Below are 18,259 nucleotides of genomic sequence, written 5' to 3' on the forward strand. Positions count from 1 at the left end.
GCATACAGCTGATGCCTCAGACCTCCTAAATCATTAGCACGCTTGCCGTGCGCACCCCGCTTCGCAAGCGGGTCAGACCTGCGACGTGACCAAGGCTGTTGCCTGCAAGATGCCCACGCTTGCTGGCTGAAAGCAAAGGTTTTGGAAGAGTCTAGAGAGAAGGTCCCCTGGTTTAAGGAGCTCAACATTTTGGGTACACAGATTTTTAAGTCCTCTAGGCAATTTACTCAGAAAAACTACAGCATGAGGTCACTAACTCTGACTTCCACGTTTTGCCAACATGAGAGAGACAACAGCCGCGAGCGAGTGGTGTGGGCACACGCGTGGTGGGACTGCGCTGGGTTGAGTTTCCTGCGCGTTCTGGCTCGACGTCTTTCACCTTGAGCACAAGCTATTAGGAGAAGTGAAACTGCTCTCTCTCCAGCACTCACGTTTTCATAATTTTTCTTTCATCCCACAGATGCATTGGCAAAGTAGACAGCGTGTCACTGAAAATGAAGTGACAAGACCTAAAGAAAACTTAAGGCAGAAATGAGTTGCTGGATTCAAAAGAGAATGCGAATAGCGGACAGTAAGTAAAGGCCTAAGATTCTGTACGGCACAAGAAAACAGGCAATATTGATTCGCTTATTTTTTTAAATTATTATTATTATTAATGCTGAACCCCAATTCCCCCATTCGATGTATAGGGAAGATAGTCAGAAAGTTGGGAAAACCAGCTTGGGACTTCCACCTGCACATACAAAGAACAAACTAAAGCGATATCGCACAGACATCCAAATCCTCTATCTCCATTCTGAATGCTTGACTTAACCAGAAGTTCATTTCAGCTTTCTCCAATGTTTAACCCAACATCAACTGAGAGGTTAGGGGAAGAAAGTATCGTCTCTAACACATCCTTTAACCTCAAAATGTCAAGCAACCTCTTAAGTGAACTACTTTCCCCTCCATTATATGCCAATAAACTACAGTGAGCTTGTCTCCTCGTGCACTTCCCTAAATAAGCAAAATATTCAAGTAACCCTTTGTATTTCTCAGACAAAAAACCCATGATGCCTGAGGAAATGCTGTGAGTAACAACTTGGCCTTTGCAACCCTCCTCGTCTCACCACAGCATTGATACCCTCTCCCTGTTCATACAAAGCCTCCTGGTGAGAGGTTACTTCCCACCTTTTTCCGTTCGCCTAAAACGATGTATTTCTCACTGTTCAGGATTCACAGCCACTCAAATATTTAAGATTTAGTGTGCAAAAACTTATTTAACTTTTTTTTTGTTTGTTTTAAGCGGCCAACACATTTGGTCAAGATACAGTTTTCCAGCTTGCCACAGATTTCCAATTTTTTAAAGAGATTGATTAAGCTTCTTGCCAGTCATCCGCTTTCTTCAGCACGTCGCTCATCAGTAGGCTGTATTCCATACAGCAGCAGCTTCGCCCCGGAGCAGAAGCTGAACACCGCATTCCCAAGGCAAGCGTCTACCTCTCCTCCTTCCCCAGCAGCTCTACATGATGACAGTCTGGGCCAAAAATGGCAAGCAAACCCAAAATCCCATCTGTAAATCAGTAGATTAGACATACCTCTGCAGGTACAGAGCCAAGCTAAGGCCCTTTCTGAGCACAATTTCTGAAAAATCGGAAAGCACGCAAGCTTCACACGGGTTTGCCAGGAAAACACCGTCAGAGAAGAGTGTTTTATGTTTTCACTTCGGAAGCAGTAGCTCTAGACCTTTGGAAACAACACACCGAAGCTGTTTCTGACCTACCTTACAGTCAACCGGCGTAGCACCAGCACGTCCACCAAAAAAACTCCATTAAGTCAGGAGATATAATCAGTCACGCGAACACCTTCACAGCAGATACTGAAATCTTCACTTACAAGTGACTAGTTCTGCATGGATGCAAATTAATGCTACTTTATATTATACCAGTGCCAAAAACGTAACCAGTCAGAGGGCAAAACCGCCAGGAACAAGAGAAAAGCATCAACTTGGGCTGCAGCGAGAACGAACATGCTACGTCCTCTGCCCCATAGCTAGGATGTGTTACTGTATTTAGTCAGAGACCCCAAATATTTGAAAGACACCTAGTGATGTGAGACCACAATTTTATGTATTTTTTTTCTCCCCAAGTATCCCAAAGACCGTATCAGCAGATGGGATTTTACAGCACTTCAGGCTCTCCAGTACGTTCCTCCTTACCGGCACCCGGAAAGACCAAGGTGCCTGGCCAGAAGAGCATTAGTAAACGTGATGCTACAAACCAGTGAAGAAAGCAGTAAGATGTGTGTTTCAATTAAGAAACCACTTCACTAACTCATGTAGTCAAACTAGAGCCTTCTTCCCTTAAGGTATGTTATTAAAAACCACGCACAAGCCTCAAAGAAAGGCAGTGTATTTCCTCCCTCTTTCTCCTTTTATTCATTTCCATAAGTCGTCTCGAGATTGAGACAGACGTTGGTGTTTTAAAGATAACGCAGGATTGATTTTCTTGATCTGAATATTCAGTTGTTTCTTAACAGAGAAGTTCTTGGATTTATATTTTGAATCAGTTTCAAGACAATCCACTGAACTGACAAAAGTTCTTTAGGAACATAAATGGTGAAAAAAGCGAACAGGAAAAAGCACTAACGCAGTGAGTTTTGTGTTGGAGTACTAATGTCAGCTTCGCAAAAATCTCACAAACCTAAAGCAGATTTCCTCAAACCTGACTAGAAAATCCATATTTGCAGCACGGCTTTCTTTTTTTCCCTAGACAACTGCTTCAGAGAGCATTCAGGAGACAGATTCCTCCTCCTCTTCTCATCTGGGAGGAGAGAGGATTCCTTAAGATCTCACCTCAGCGCCTGGATTTGAAGAGACAAGGCAGCCATCTCCTTTTCTATCAGATATGAAACCAGTACATGAAATTAAAATCTAGCAGAATCAGCCTTCTGTTCTTCAGTGCAGTGCTTGGCATTACTGCTCCGGGTCTCTGCACACCATTAACCTCTGAAAACTAGGAGCAATAATGTTTACACTGGAAAAACCTGACTTCTAATGCAATTTCTCTCTTAATCAGGATTAATACTTGGTTTAAGGATGATCCCCCCCAGTATGACAAATATGCCAGCATGTTTTTACAGGAGTCATATTCCTGTCTCCCGTATTTTATATACAAACAAACTGAGTCATTTCTATTTGTTTATGGATACATACGAAATGCACAAAGTTATGACAAGCATGTTACGGAACAAAAATACCACCTTAACCCAGTTCAGAAATGGGAAAATTCAGCTAACAAGGCTACAACGCAATGCTCTGTCAGTTATGACTTGTGCAACACTGAATCATTTATTTGCATATGCCAGACACGCTGTAACATAAATCCAAAGCACTGTGCCCGTATCCTGCTAAAGCCTGTTTGTAAAAATGCAAAAGTGTTTTGATGGCATTTGGCATTTTAAAGCTATCCAGCACAGAAGCCTGACTGCGCTTTGCATGTTTTTTTTGGAACAAATTAAATTATTTTGTCCAAAAAGATCTCATGTTTATTCCGCCTAACGCATCCTTATTTTACATTTGGATAAACGGGATCCAGGAATCCCACCATCGCTCGGGAAAGGGAGGGGTCTCACCCAGCTGCCCGAGCACACTCTTGGCCAAGAAGAAGCATCAACAACCGTAAGTAAAACTCTGCGGTAGCACTTGATCAGCAGAAACAAATATCCTTCCGAAAACTGGAAAGAAATCAAGGCAATGTGTATTGCTAAAAAAGGAGGCAAAGGCTGGTAGCCTTTCCTCAAAAGTACATTGAAAAATACATCTGGCGGCTTTTCTTTATTGCAACCCTGTGTGCTTTCTCTGCTCTCCCAGAGTCCATTTCTATTCCCCTTAAACCTCTGTAGAGCCTAAGGGTGTAACAACAGCCACTATAAAACAAAATATTCAACCAACCATCACAGTTTAAGGAGCTCCCAGCCTCTATAGAGAAGACAATCTGTCCCAGTGAGCTACTAATCATCTTCTCCCGCAGAGAACAGCCCGCCCAAGCAGCTAAAGCTGGGGCTCCTTCATAACCTCGCAAGACAAAGTCTCACCTCCCCATCTGCGCTGCTGCACCGTACAGCGACGGGAGCAAATCCTCCACGCTTCCGACATCCCCAACGCGGCCACAAGCTAAAGCAAGGCACCCACAGTTATGCTGAGTGGTGAACGTAATGATAGCGCTGTGGCAGAAGAGGCAGGTTTGGCTTTTAACGTGGCTCTTTCCTTCCTCAGCCATAAGCGAGAGCCGACGAGGAGGCTGGAAGCAGGGGAACGACGCAGAGATGAGTCCCTGCACCAACTCCTGCCTAAGGGCAGATGTATAGGACAGGCAGAACAGACTTCAGATGGAGCTCCTGACTTGCCCTTTCTGTTGGAGCACAAGTTCACAGCCACAGCTGGTGCTGCTAGCGTCAATAATTTGCAGTGGTATAATCAAATTATTAGTTTTGTAACGGTAAGAGTGCTGCTTTTATCCAGGATGATAGAAACTGAAGCCTTGCACAGCTCATGCACGCTGACCACTTAAAATCAATTCTCTACCGCAGCCACACAGCAGAAGTTTATTTTCCTACCACTGGTTCAGACAACATGGGGACAAGATACCCAGGGCAAGTATTCACGTGATGCAGCCGCGGTATCGCAGAAATGCCGGTACCCCGAGACCATTACCTAATGCTCGGCAATTATGTTCTGTATTACAACATGTAGTATTTGCAGCTTTGGTCTCACCTGCAAGCCCTAAGTGTATCGGTGGGTGTTGCGAAAGAGTAGGGCTAAAAGAAGGGGAAGGGATGAACAGGGAAACCCTCTGCAGCTCCTCCCCAGCGTAAGCTAGCTAATACCACAGCGGACTGGACTCATATCCAACCAACACCTTCCAGTCCTAAATTCTCCGTATTTTATTCTGCAAGGTATATTGGGAGGTATTTGTCTTCCAAATGACACCATCAGTTAAACTGAATCTGGTGACCCTCTGCAGGCCTTTCTTGTATTATATAAATTACATCCACTGACTACCCCATCTCTCTTCTACTTACCTTGTGCACTGCTGAAATCAAAACACAAACATAACTATAGTCACAAGGAAGCTGCTTCAATTAAAAAGCCATTTTGCGTTCTGTCACGCTGAGTTTGATCTATGCTTTCTCTCACCTCCGTAAACACTATTATCAACTCAGATTTGGAAAAAGATGTTGACCACATGAGAAGTGGGCTAACGATGCATGGCCTCAGCCGCCCATTCTTAAATTCAGATGGTTTTGCCCGATGCAGTTTGCCACTCAGCAAATGGGTGTTTGGATCGGGAGCAGCTCATCCAGTTACAGCCGGACAACAGGAGCTGAGCACAGACGCCTACCAAAGGTATTACCAAGTTCTGTATCTTGGGTACCACAGTCGTTTTGTAGAGTTTGAGAAATTGATTGTGTTTAATTAATCTTCCACGGGGTAAACATCACAGCGACCTGGCCTCAACAGCTCTGTGCTGCTGGCTTGACAAGCCCCCGGTTTGATATCCGCTACGAGGAGGTTTCAACTCTGATCTCCAGCCTCCATGTTCATAACATTTAAAAGGGCAAATCTGGGAAACTCCCCCAATCTGTGCCTCTGTTATTTTTGCCTTTTCTTCCATCTATATGGAAAATGGCTCAGCTAAGGGAAAAGTTGTTGTAAGCAGCTATTAAGTCACTGTTCATTCTTATAGTAAAATGTACATTTTGATTCACTCTGTGAACCTTCAAAATGTTCTTTTTTTTCTTGCAGTATAAATTCAGTCAAATTCTTTCAAGAGAGGGAGAAAAGACATTTGGTCCGTGAAGAAATTGTGAAAAATTATTACAGTGAGATAAAAGGAGTTTTTACATATCACCTGCTAACTTCCACTTCCCCCTCTTACAGAAGTGTGAGACTTCCCTACTGAGAAGACCACCCTTGGTTCATGTAGGCAAACAAGTTGGAACAGCAATAGAATACAAATAGATCTTTGAAGCATGATTATAAAAACAGAAGATACATAAACTTCATACAGATAGTTCTGCTGAAGACAAATGCTTTACTTTTTAAAATTGCTTTCTGGGTTTTTTTACCCAACAGTAGATTTAATGAAGCTTAGAAGATTTTCACTTGTGCGTAACATGTTCAGGATGTTTTTCAGAGATGGAAGTAAATATAAACTCACCACTTTCAGTTTGGGTACAGATCGGCTTAACGTCCATTCCTGGCTATTTACAAAGGCATCTGCAAAAGTGGACAACATTCAGAAAATCAGTATAATGACATTTAATGGTCCGCTGCACAGAATTTCACGCTAAGGCTTTGGGTACATGAGACTAAAAGTCACACTCAATCTTACGAGACTGACAGTCCAACATGAAAAACACTAGGGTTTGGATAAATTACACAAAAAAATTCAAGAATACCAGAAGTTACCATTCCGCAGAATGGATGCGCGCTCTCTAGCAAGCCTAGTTCTATCATCTCCACTGGCATGAGCAAGCTCAAGCTAACTCCAGTCCTTCAGGGTTGTGAAAAGACTCTTCCAGTCTGTACACGGTTCAACTGCTTCCCATCCACCATGACACATTTCTTCTCTACAAGAAAAGTGTTGGACTGCTTATCACACTAAACGCCAACAACTGCAGTTAATCTGATGGTTGCCACCATCAGCAGTAAATTCTCCACCCGGGTAAATGAGAGTATTTGCCTGTTCTGAAAACATGCTGGTTTTTACAGAATCACTAAGGTTGGAAAAGACCTGTAAGATCATCAAGTCCAACCACCAACCCAACCCCACCATGCCCACTAAACCATGTCCCGCAGTGCCACGGCCACGCGTTCCTTGAACGCCTCCAGTGATGGTGACTCCACCACCTCCCTGGGCAGCCTCTTCCAGTGCTTCACCACTCTCTCAGGAAAGACATTTTTCCTAATATCCAGCCTAAACCTCCCCTGGTGCAACTTGAGGCCATTTCCTCTTGTCCTGTCACTTGTCACTTGGGAGAAGAGACCAACACCCACCTCACCACAACCCCCTTTCAGGTAGTTGTAGAGAGCGATGAGGTCTCCCCTCAGCCTCCTCTTCTCCAGACTGAACAACCCCAGCTCCCTCAGCCGCTCCTCATCACACTTGTGCTCCAGACCCCTCACCAGCTTCGTCGCCCTTCTCTGGACACGCTCCAGCACCTCAATGTCCTTCTTGGAGTGAGGGGTCCAAAATGGAACACAGCATTCGAGGTGCGGCCTCACCAGCGCCAAGATGCAATCACTTCCCTACTCCCGCTGGCCACACCATTTCTGATACAGGCCAGGATGCTGTTGGCCTTCTTGGCCACCTGGGCACACTGCTGGCTCGTATTCAGCCGGCTGTTGGCCAACACCCCCAGGTCCTTTTCTGCAGGGCAGCTTTCCAGCCACTTGTCCCCAAGTCTGTACCGTTGCATGGGGTTGTTGTGACCCAAGTGTCGGACCCGGCACTTGGCCTTACTAAGCCTCATACAACTGGCCTCGGCCCATCGATCCAGCCTGTCCAATCTGCAATTGGACAATTGCAATTACTGCACATGATACTTAATGCCAACAACTGCAACTACCAGTGCTTGTGGTAACATCCCTGCCCAGGTAAGGGAGAATATCTGTTTATTCTAGGAACATGCTGTTTTTCAGTAGCACAATCTAGACAGGAAAAAACCACAGAGCCATTTACTATAAAACTAAATAAGAACTATTTTTTTATCGTTTTTATAGTATAGGGGCAGGAGGGGGTTGATTTCTGGAAAACTGGCGAGTGACGTTCATCATTGCTCCCAACAAAAAGGAAGTCCTTAGGGCTGCACCCGGGTCCAGCCTCACTGACAACTCCACACCAAAAGAAGAGAAATAAGGCTCCTTTTTTCTACCTCCAAAAAACATTTATTATTTTGTTCCTTCTGTAAAGGTCTAGTCAACTGAAAGCAAACAGATAATGACGTTTCCATTACAAATCCAAGCGGCATTACTCCGAATCCTGATTCAACCCTCTCCAGACCCATGCAAACCAGATGAATGACTGCGTGTCGCATGCACAGAACAATCCTACCAAGTTGTGGAAGCAACTCCACAGTAATTAAACAGCACTGAAGACGTCCCAGTGTTACAGTCAATTGCTAATGTTCCAGGAAAAGTTACGCCTGACCACGTTGTCCGTGAGCAAGCAAAGGTTTCGCAAGCCATCGCTTCCCCTCCGATACACGAGTCAAGAAAAGGAGAAGGCTATTTCATTCTATCTTTTCATCCAGAGAATAAAGAAGTTGGAAGCAATTTCCTACCCCAGATGGTATCCTCACTAACTTAAGAAACCGTTAGCTGTAAGCAAGCTTTCCCAGTGCCGAACTAAAAACAATCTCAAAGCAAACTTGGATTTTGCATTGTATCTCTATTCCCCACTAAACAGATTCCTTTTGCTCAGTATTACAGAAAGACATATTAGCCATGAATTTGGAAGCCTTCTCCATTTTTATTTCAGCTGCAAATAGAAGCTTGTGTGTACTAGCAGGACATGCGTATTTATGTGAAAGCACTTTGAAAAGAGTAAGTATTTTGGTGCATTACAATCCTGGGCTGCCTCCCACTCACTCGCTGGAAGGAGAAGGAAAACGAAGGGCTCAGATTAAGAGGATCTGAAGACTTGGCTTAACCTTTTGGTATTCCAGTTGCACGAGAAGACACTACGGTCATTGGGCCCCTGTTGCGTGATGTGAAGAAGTCCAATTTGATCAAAAGCTGAAGTCCCAGGCTGATGTCTGTATTGGATGGGGCTGTACACCAGTTAAGACAAGTGTCTTCCGTTAGTCAGGCCTGACCACGAAGCAGCACACAAATCATTTTCCCGCAACCCAAGGCTTGTCAATTCTGGTTTACCTAGTAAAGGTTTAAGAAAGCAAATACTGCTTGTAAGTACTTTTCTTGTTTCCTCCATGATTGTATCAGCATTTCTTACCATAGAAGGAAACCCGAGGATTATGAAATATGCTTGGGAAAAGCAAACGAAGCATTTTAGAGCTAAACATTACAATTTCAATTAACAGGTAACAATGACTTGAAGCACTATGAAATGGTGAAAATGAACAGCACCTTCTCGTTACCACCTCCTCCTGAGGTCAGAAAGAGCTGTTTATGCTGAAGTAGCAGGCCAGCGCTTGCCAAACATCATCACGGTCTCCGACCAAACAAAGGCTCCAAGCCAAGAAAGGGAAAGATGACGACAGAGAGGATGGCAAAGGATGGACTGTGCTTTGAGAGTCTGGGTGAAGAGAAAAAAAATGCCTGTCTCAAGAGCTGTAGCAGTCCTCTCCTCCAAAAATATTCCTCCTTTTTAAGTAATTCAGTGCAGCTGGAATACACGTTATTTACTGCATTGCTTAGAAACTAGCACATCAGCGTATGAAAAGGCGGCACCAGGTGAGGCCAAGGATTCAGCTGTGGCAGTATCCTTTTACTACGGCAGAGACCAGCGGGTGAGACTTAGTAAAGAACAGGAGACGCTTGCAGAAGAACGTATTTTTCCTGTAGGCCAACAACAATTGAGTTCAATGACTTCGAGTCAAAGGTGACCCTCCTTTTAAGCAGGCAGGGACACAGGGTTCACCCAGGGCAGAGATACCTGACCCCAGCACTGCCCTGGTTTCTTGCCTCCAGCCAGAAGACAACCTGGAAACCAGGAACACATGAAAACCCAAGTCTCAGACCAGAGGAGTCAGGAAGATCTTTCTGTAGCACACCCAGCCGAAAATAACTTGAGATGCAGACAAAGCAGCAGCTATTTCAATTCAGAACACTGCATGGAGACCTGCTCTAGGAGCCTTATGATGAAGGCGCTCAAAAGGGACCGCAACGTGGTCTAGATGTTTTCCTGTCTTCCTGTGGGGAGGAAGATTTTCCCTCACAGTGAGCAACGGAAGGTATCGGATCACAACAGTGTGGATACGAGTGCCCAAACTGAGCTGACAAGCAGTGCCTTGGGCTCCTTGCCTGCTGCAAAGGGCAGAGTCGAACATCCAACCATGGTTGTGACTGCCTCATTCCTGGTCAGAGCTCCTCGACAGCCCCTGGAAAGCCTGTAGAGCAACAAAACTGAATCAAACCACCTCCAGAAACCTGCAATAGCCTTTAGCATAAGAAGAATCCTTCCTTAACTTGCCCCGACAGTGAACTACCAATTCTCACGGTTTTGCTCTGAACTATTGTTGATTGGGAAGCAGTAGAAAAGGAGAAGAAATTGCCATACAACCCAACCATGACAGGGAAGAACCGACCGTAATGAGAAGGCAACAAACCAAAGAGTTCCTTTCCACACAAACCTATTTCTTCAAGGCATGAAGTACAGATTTCCTAAGTGATGTTTCTGTAACTTAACATACTTACTTTGTTCATCATTTCTGGAACAGTAATAAATATCCACAATTATTTCAAATGCATGAAAACTTGCAAGTGCTGATTTAAATGATATCATTGCATGTTTAACCGTTACTCCCTGACCAGCAAAGATCTCAACTAACTTGCACTCACACATCTGATGCTCTGGATTACCACTTTTTTTTTTTCCTTAGAACTCATTAGTCAGCCTATAATTACATCAATAGCCTCCGTATCACAGCAACACTACATCACAGCTAACAAGTAAAAGCCACATTTTACCACGCAAAAACTTGGATATCGGATCAAGAAAGACCACTCCAGTTAAGCCCGATTCCATGAAAAAGATTTTACTAGATATTAATTACATGTAACTGCACGACAGACCTAAGTTACCCTGCATTCCTCTTCATAACCCCAAGTACCATTTATATTCCACAGCTCTGTTCCAAAACACTTTTTCCTGACAACTAATTCCAGAACTACACGTTTGTATCGGTTGATGATACGTTTGTATAGCATGATTTGAACATGCCTGCTTCTTCTTTCCCCGTATCTGTGCATGCATTATTCCTTTCGTCACTACTATCTGCAAAAGATGGACAAATGGATAAAAATTAAACTTGCCATTTTATCTGCAAGACTCAGCAGCCAGAAGAACTAGCCAAGGCCGTACAACACAAGGAGGTTTCAGCTGATCTCCAGATTCTCAGCTGCCAAGGAAAACCATCAGTCTCAGGCAAGTAGTTTGCCTGACTGGGGGGGGTGTATGTGCATGAAACAAAATGTGAGAACTCTCTATTAATGTCAACAAGCTTCAATAAAAAAGAAGCATTGGATTTTATCACCACAGAAGATTAAAAAAAAGACAAAGTGAGCAGATCACTGCTACTGACTTGGAGAACTGCAAAAAATGTACCATTTAAGCCAAGAGGCAGACTCACAAGGGTAACAAGAACATCAGAAGCCCTGTCACTTTTTTTTCTTTTTTATATAACCTTAAATATTATAAGATCTGTACATTCCAAAAGCAGAAATCAGGGAGGTGAGGCCATGAAAAGTAAATCTCCAAGAAGCCAAGAGGCCAAAACAGAAAGCAGAAAGACGGCAGTTGTCCAGAGGAAGAGCGATCAGCCCGAGGGCATGGATTTATTCACCCTGCCTGGTCCTTCCTTCGTTGAACTGCATCGAGAGCCGACACGATGACCTTCCAAAACAAACTGGCTCAGACATCCACCACCCTCAATATGGGAAATACATGTGTTTGAATTCCGATCAGCTGTACGGTAAAAGAAAGAAATCAATGCTAACTTGAGAAGGTGCTGGACTTCTTCACACAGCTACCTTCTCCTTTTTGTTAAGTAGCTGGTTATTACTATGTACAGGCTTCGAGTGTCCAAAATACTTGAGAATATTTGAAATACCATTTTATTGCAAAAATATGCCTGTTACAAAAAAATAGCTTGACCTTAACCCAACTTATTTAAACTAAGATTTCACAACGCTATTATCTTCAATTTGCAGTAAAATTGTAGAAAGTCTTCTATTGCCTTTACAAAAAAAAAACCAAAAAAACCACCAACCAACAAACTTTTATTAGGAGATCTAATCTTCCCTCCCCAGGATAATTTACACTGGCGTGCTTACAAGGAATAATGACAGCTAAAAACAGAACGTGTCATGAAACAGCATCTGGTCTCTTTAGCAAAAAGAGGTTAATGTACCATCATTTGTATGAACATTGAAGTACCCAGCTAATCAATGTAGTTCTGGTACAAATGCCTCAGAAAGGAGTGATTTATTCTGAGTTAATCCCAAGGCCCATGGAAGTTAAGGTGAAAAGGTCAAATACTTGCAGATAGAAGATGACAAACAAGCTTGGGGATTTGCCTTTTTTTTTTTTTTAATAAAGAAAACTAACTTACAGCTACAGCATAACTATGAACCATTGGATGCATCAGAGCGCAACACAGAGCCCAAATTGGGTAGTCCACAAACACACTCTGCTAAAGAAACAAAACGCCACTACTGCATGTTGATTTAAACATATTGGAAGATATTTGCATAATAAATAGAACCACATGTATGAAGCTGATCAACTGGAGTCTTGTTTGCATTACTTTCTGACTGTGGAATTCAAGTGAACTCAACCTTCACATCTAACTACAGACTATACATATGAAAGGAATGACTTGTCAATAATTAATCACAGTTGTATGTCCTGTTCATTTAACTTCTGCATCAATGATCAAAAGCTTCAGATACGCATGGTGTCAATCATTTATTTTTAAAATGTGCACCAAGAAGAGAGTTTAAGTTGCATTTTCTTCACCGAGTTTACTTTTCCACAAAATAGCCTTCCTTTTTTTCACATTTCTTTCTCCCTTTTTTCTTCTTTTTTTTCTTTTTAATTTCCATCACTACATTTAGAGTTTCTCAGTTCCACTTACACATCATTACACCGAAGCACAAACTACAGTAAGGTCCCTGGCTATTTTAAAACCTCACTTTAGTAACTCAGCTCCAGCCAGAGGAACCTTCTCTATTAGTTCCAGTATTAAGAATCAGGCGTACATGCTATTTTGGTTCCCCATTAACACAAGGTTGTGGTGAAATCTTGCGACTCGATGGCCGTCGTTGGCAAGATCCACGTACTCCACGGCACAGCACAGCAGCAGACTTCTAAGAAGGTCTGACTGTTTCAACACTCTGTGTATGAAAGTCCTGCTCAGAATAACCTCTCAAATAGAAAAGCAAAATTTCCTTCCTCAAAACCAGTAACAACCACTAAAAACCAAATAAATATTATCAAAATGATGTTATTGAGAGACAATGGGTTCAAGGTCAATTCAACCACCCATGATTCAGGAGAGGGGCGGGAAGTCACATATGAAAGCCTTAGAAGTTCCGTAGCAATTACAGAAATAACCACAGGAAAAGCCTGTCTTAGGTGTTCAGCCGTCTGTTTCATCCCATACTTGATTTTTAACGCTGGAGGCCCTCTGCTAACCTAAATGAACTCCACTTACCACCACGGGCAACAGCAGCAAAGGCAGCTAATCAGACCCCAGAGTAAATACTTTTAACTGAGGCTGATTAGATTTAACCCGCCCTCGCCATCCTTTGGGTCCCTCCTGCTTAAAAAACATCCCGCAAGCCAACAAAGTCTGCCTGTTGATTAATACTTTGGGAGAACCTAAGCTGCCCCAATGCCACCGCGGCAGCCCGCAGCCCACTGTCGGCAGTGCCAGCGCGGGGAGCCTCTGCTTCGTTCCTTGTACTGCACCAGTCCTCGCTCCGCTAACCTTGTTTTGTCCTTTAGTGTCGCCGAAATATCTCAGCCTCGACTAGCAATTTAATCCAAAGCCTGAGAAGCTCACAGATTTCTTTTCGTCCGGTTGAGATGAAAACCTAATGGCAAACCTGTCCAAAAGGAGGGATGAGCGAAGAGCAGGCAGATGTCTCCGCAGTGTGACATGAAAAGACTTAAATCTTCCGTGATTCTTGGAAAGCTTCTTAGTAAGAGCTTCCCTCAGGCCATCCCAAAGTCTCTTTGCTGTCCTTTTAAACGAGGAAAAGCTATTAAAAAAAAAAAGAGCCAAGGGATTTCTCTGGAAACCCTCAGCGAAAGATCCTTTTCTTTCTGCTAAGAACAGGAGCCCTCAACAACACATGAATGAAGTTAAAGCACCAATAACTGCATCACACCCTGATCCCCCCTCAGTAACTTCTGCGTTCCAAGCAATATTTAGAGTTACTGCCCGCTTTGAAATAAAAACCTAAGAGCGACCAGGTACAGAAAATATTCCTACAAGTTCCCACTTGTCCACAAAGAAGCAGATAAACCCACCCATCTCTCTCTTGGAGCCGTATCAAAGGAGCTCTTTCAGAAGGTATTTCCCAAAGCTTGTGCGCTAATTTTCTCAGCAAAGAGGGAAACGTGCAACTTTTGAGTTGAGACTTGTGATACTAATAAACCGTGCATTTTTCAGAGGAGGGGTAATCTCTCAGCATACATCCTCTCCAACTCAGCCCCCAGCCTTTCATGTCAAAGCACCAACTCAATTCCAACACAGTACAGCAGAAAAATATTCTGACATGCTTATTTTTAAGCTTGGCATGAAATATTATTTGGAAGAGAGTGTCATATTCCAGAAGGCCCTTTTTATATTTTAATTTTCTCATTCTTCTTCTACTTGTTTTAGAAGAAATCGGTCAGCTTTTGATGTGGATCCTCTCTGCTTATACATTCAACTCTGTATACAAATAATAACTACAAAGCAATAACAAATAAAATTATTGGAAAACCATCCATATCAGTATCAGGAAAAGTTAAGTCTCCTCCCACACACACTCAGCTTGATAGAATTACAGATTATATGGCTTTCCCCTTACGCCACGTAGAAATTACTGCTGCAACTACGTAACTCCAAAGAGTTCCCTTCTCCCCCGAGTTGCAGAAGTGTCATTTATTCCTCTTTGCAGCTTGACCCAAAAGCAGGACTGCAGCACAGCCCTGTCCCCCCCAGCCCTCCCCTGCACAGCTTCGGCTGGGAACTCCAGCCAGGCTCTGGTGCGAGCGCTGGGAAGCCACGTCCCATCACGCACGACGCTGTATTTACACTTCGTTAATAGGATTAATACACACGTTGCAGAAGAAGTGGTGAAAAGTGCCACATAGCAATTCAATTACAATCCTCAAACAAGAGGGATTTTTGTGAGCTGTCAGTTTAAAAGAACCCCCCATCCCTCCCAGTGTTGTCAGAAAGGATAAAATCCCAAGAGCTCTTACAGTTCCAACATAAATGTTTGATATTGGTCGGATTTATCGCTGGCAATCCCCACTTGCTAATTATAAGATGGAAAAAGTGCTCAAAGCTCAGCTTCTTTAAGGCATCAGGCACCTCAGCCGAAACTCATTAGAGCCCCACATATATTTGACATCTGAAAAACCGTGCCCTGTGACTGAGAACTATATTAAATAGGTATTTAGGTCAAACCCAAAATCTATCTTCCAATAGCAACTGGCAGCTGCAACAGCGTTCGCCTTTGCGCTGCCATGGAAACGAGAGGAGGACCGGTGATGGAAAGAGCTATAAACCTTAACAGTCAACGAGTCAGCCTTTCCTAAAATACACTTTTGGGCTTGGGAATTTAAGAGCACTTCTCTGTCACCACGGCACTTGGGTTTTCTCTTGAATTTTTAACTTGTTGAAATGGAAAAGTATTTTGTTGCTGCTAATATTCCCATTCCCCCCCTCTTCTGTCTTACATCTACAGCTATACTTAACCTCGCTGAACACACGGCTTTCGGGTGATTTCAAAGACGTTATCTCCTTAACTCCCGCAGCTGGAAAAAGTCCCATGTTTCCTACAACAGGACTGAGATGATGTATAATGTTTCCAAGAATATTCCCCAAACCACTTTCATGCTTGAAGTTTTACACCTAATGCCACCAAAATATTTGGGTTTGTCCTTAAATATAACATAGCTCCAACCAAGACTAGTCATCTTAAACCCCCCCCCCCCAAAAAAAAGCCCACCCCAAACCAAACCAAAGAAAGAAGGTATTTCTTCCTTGTAAACAGCTTACAGCCTAAATAAATGACATAATCAACAAGAAGAACTTCACGTTCCCTGTATTTTCACAGTGGGTCAGGTTCCAGAGCTGTCACACAGTTAGCTTAAGAAAAATTAAAATGCCACAGATAAAACCACTGTTTTCTCTCGAGGCAACTCTGCCATCGGAGAAGAGAAGCACACTTCAAAGCGGATGTTCTGAGCGAGAACGATGGGGATTACAACTGAATTCCAATAAAATGCACGTTCCTTAATATTCAGCAGCAGTCCTCGGAGAAACGTGACACTGAAAAACACCGGTCCCGGCTGGCCTCTTTTACAACAGGGCGATGATGATGACCACAACAAGAAGTTAAAAGGAATATAAAAAGCAGGCAAAGAGAAAATGGAAGCATCATTGTAGTAAAGCTGCTCCCTGCCCCGGGGAAACTGGGAAAGTGAACAATCACTTTGAAACTAAGGATACCTTAGCGGGGTTTTTTTTAAGTCATATTATCTTTTTTTAAAATATGAAATGTACTACCTAAGCACAACAGAAAAACCATCCCTGCCGAAGTTGATTTATACAAAGAAGCCAACCTCCACCAAGCTGGCTGTGCCACCCCATCCATCCCGTGCCACCCCGTGCCACCCCATCCATCCCACCCAGCCCGTGCCACCCCACCCAGCCCGTGCCACCCCACCGCCCGCCCTTGCCTCTCCCAAGCACGCTGAAGACAGCCTCTTCTTTTCCCAAGCATGTGCACTGGGCAAACCACGAGATATCGCTGCTCTCACATTCAGCAGAGGAGGGGAATAAAACACATCCTTGGCTTAAATTATTTCCACAATTATGTCAGCTAGAGCTATCCCATCACACACACGTGGCTGAACTCTACTATATTGCTTCATATTCTTGCAACAGGAGAAGCACCAGAAAGCAGCACTGCTCACGTACTAGGGCTCTGGGCTGTCCTGACGCCTCAAGTTCTGTCTGCGCCCTGCAATGAAATAATATCCTTTTTTTTTCAGGCAATACACAGTATTTCTGTAAGCACCAAAGCCCTAGAGAATGCAGCTGAACAAGTAACCGTAGCAGTATTGGACTCCAGGAAGAAAAAGAAGCCACTGGAGATGAAATGTTTGGCAAATGTCTTATTTTGTTGGGTCTCACTAGAAAGCAGGTCAGTGTCAAAGGTGTGATCTGTTTTATATCGTCTCCTGTCTCAAGGAAAGGGTACTGCCAGCACAGGAAAGATGACCCCAAATGTAACTAAGTGAAAATCTGGCGATAAGATTTTGAGCTGTAACAAGCCATGCTCGAGACATCAAGGGAGCGACGTGCTTCTTACAAACTGCTGAATACCAGTGGTGAAAATACAGGACTAATCCCACGTCCGAGCAAAGATGTCCGAAGTACCCAAAATAAGACACTTCAAAAATCACAGCCTGTGTTGTCTTCTCTGAGTACAGACATGAACAAGGCATTGGCCTTTCTTATTCAAATCTGACTATTAATGAGCAACCTTCCTACGACGCATCAAAGATGAAGAGGGACAGTTAATACAGTTGGCAAAAGAAGAATCAATGTCAAAGTATAAGTTAAAAAAGATGAAGTGGGGGAAATGAGAAGAGTATTCTAAATGAATATAGAAAAAGATTTTATTTGGCAAGCCAGAAAGAAGAAAGTCACAATAGAAATGAAAATATATATATACATAAAAAACAGCTGAGATGCATTGCTTGGCAGGCTGAAAATACTTTTAGCTTTTCAGATAGATAAAAATGGCTGTAACTCAACAAAAAAACCCCAAAAAATAAACAAGAGGAGCTTGGTTACTACTTGCTAGAGGAGAAAATAGTTACTTTATAGGTAAAACAGCAACAATAGGTGTTCAAGGAACACGTGGACGTGGCACTGCGGGACCTGGTTTAATGGGCATGGTGGTGTTGGGTTGATGGTTGGACTTGATGATCTTCCAGGTCTTTTCCAACCTTAGTGATTCTGTGATTCTGTAATAGTCAAGGAAAACTAAGCATGCAGTGAAAAGTCAGGCTAGCCAAAGGATTGCCACCACTGGGATTCCATAGAAGAGATTATACTGGGGCAACACCTGAGCATCACCAAAACCTAAGCAGCAGAATGTGAAGCAGCGGTAAATGAGCAAAACACAGTGACGCTGGGGTAAAAAAGGAAAAAAAAAAAGCATAGGAGGAAGGAGATAAAGGGACTATCAAGTCATGCTTAATAGAACAGCGACAAAAGCACAACCTCCTAAGAGCGGCAA

The 18,259-nt window shown here is 43.3% G+C and overlaps 1 protein-coding gene across 2 annotated transcripts in view; it reads right to left on the minus strand.

Annotated features, from left to right (window-relative positions):
* The window catches only part of AGAP1 (ArfGAP with GTPase domain, ankyrin repeat and PH domain 1), a 391,933-nt gene that overhangs the window by 264,344 nt on the left and 109,330 nt on the right, over nucleotides 1-18,259 (minus strand). For both annotated transcript variants that reach the window (XM_059820051.1, XM_059820050.1), the window contains exon 2: nucleotides 6,201-6,259. In XM_059820051.1, the coding sequence (XP_059676034.1) occupies nucleotides 6,201-6,259 (59 nt within the window). The remainder of the gene's footprint in view (nucleotides 1-6,200; nucleotides 6,260-18,259) is intronic.

This window comes from Gavia stellata, chromosome 8, assembly GCF_030936135.1.
Source record: "Gavia stellata isolate bGavSte3 chromosome 8, bGavSte3.hap2, whole genome shotgun sequence".
Classification (NCBI taxonomy): Eukaryota; Metazoa; Chordata; class Aves; order Gaviiformes; family Gaviidae; genus Gavia; species Gavia stellata.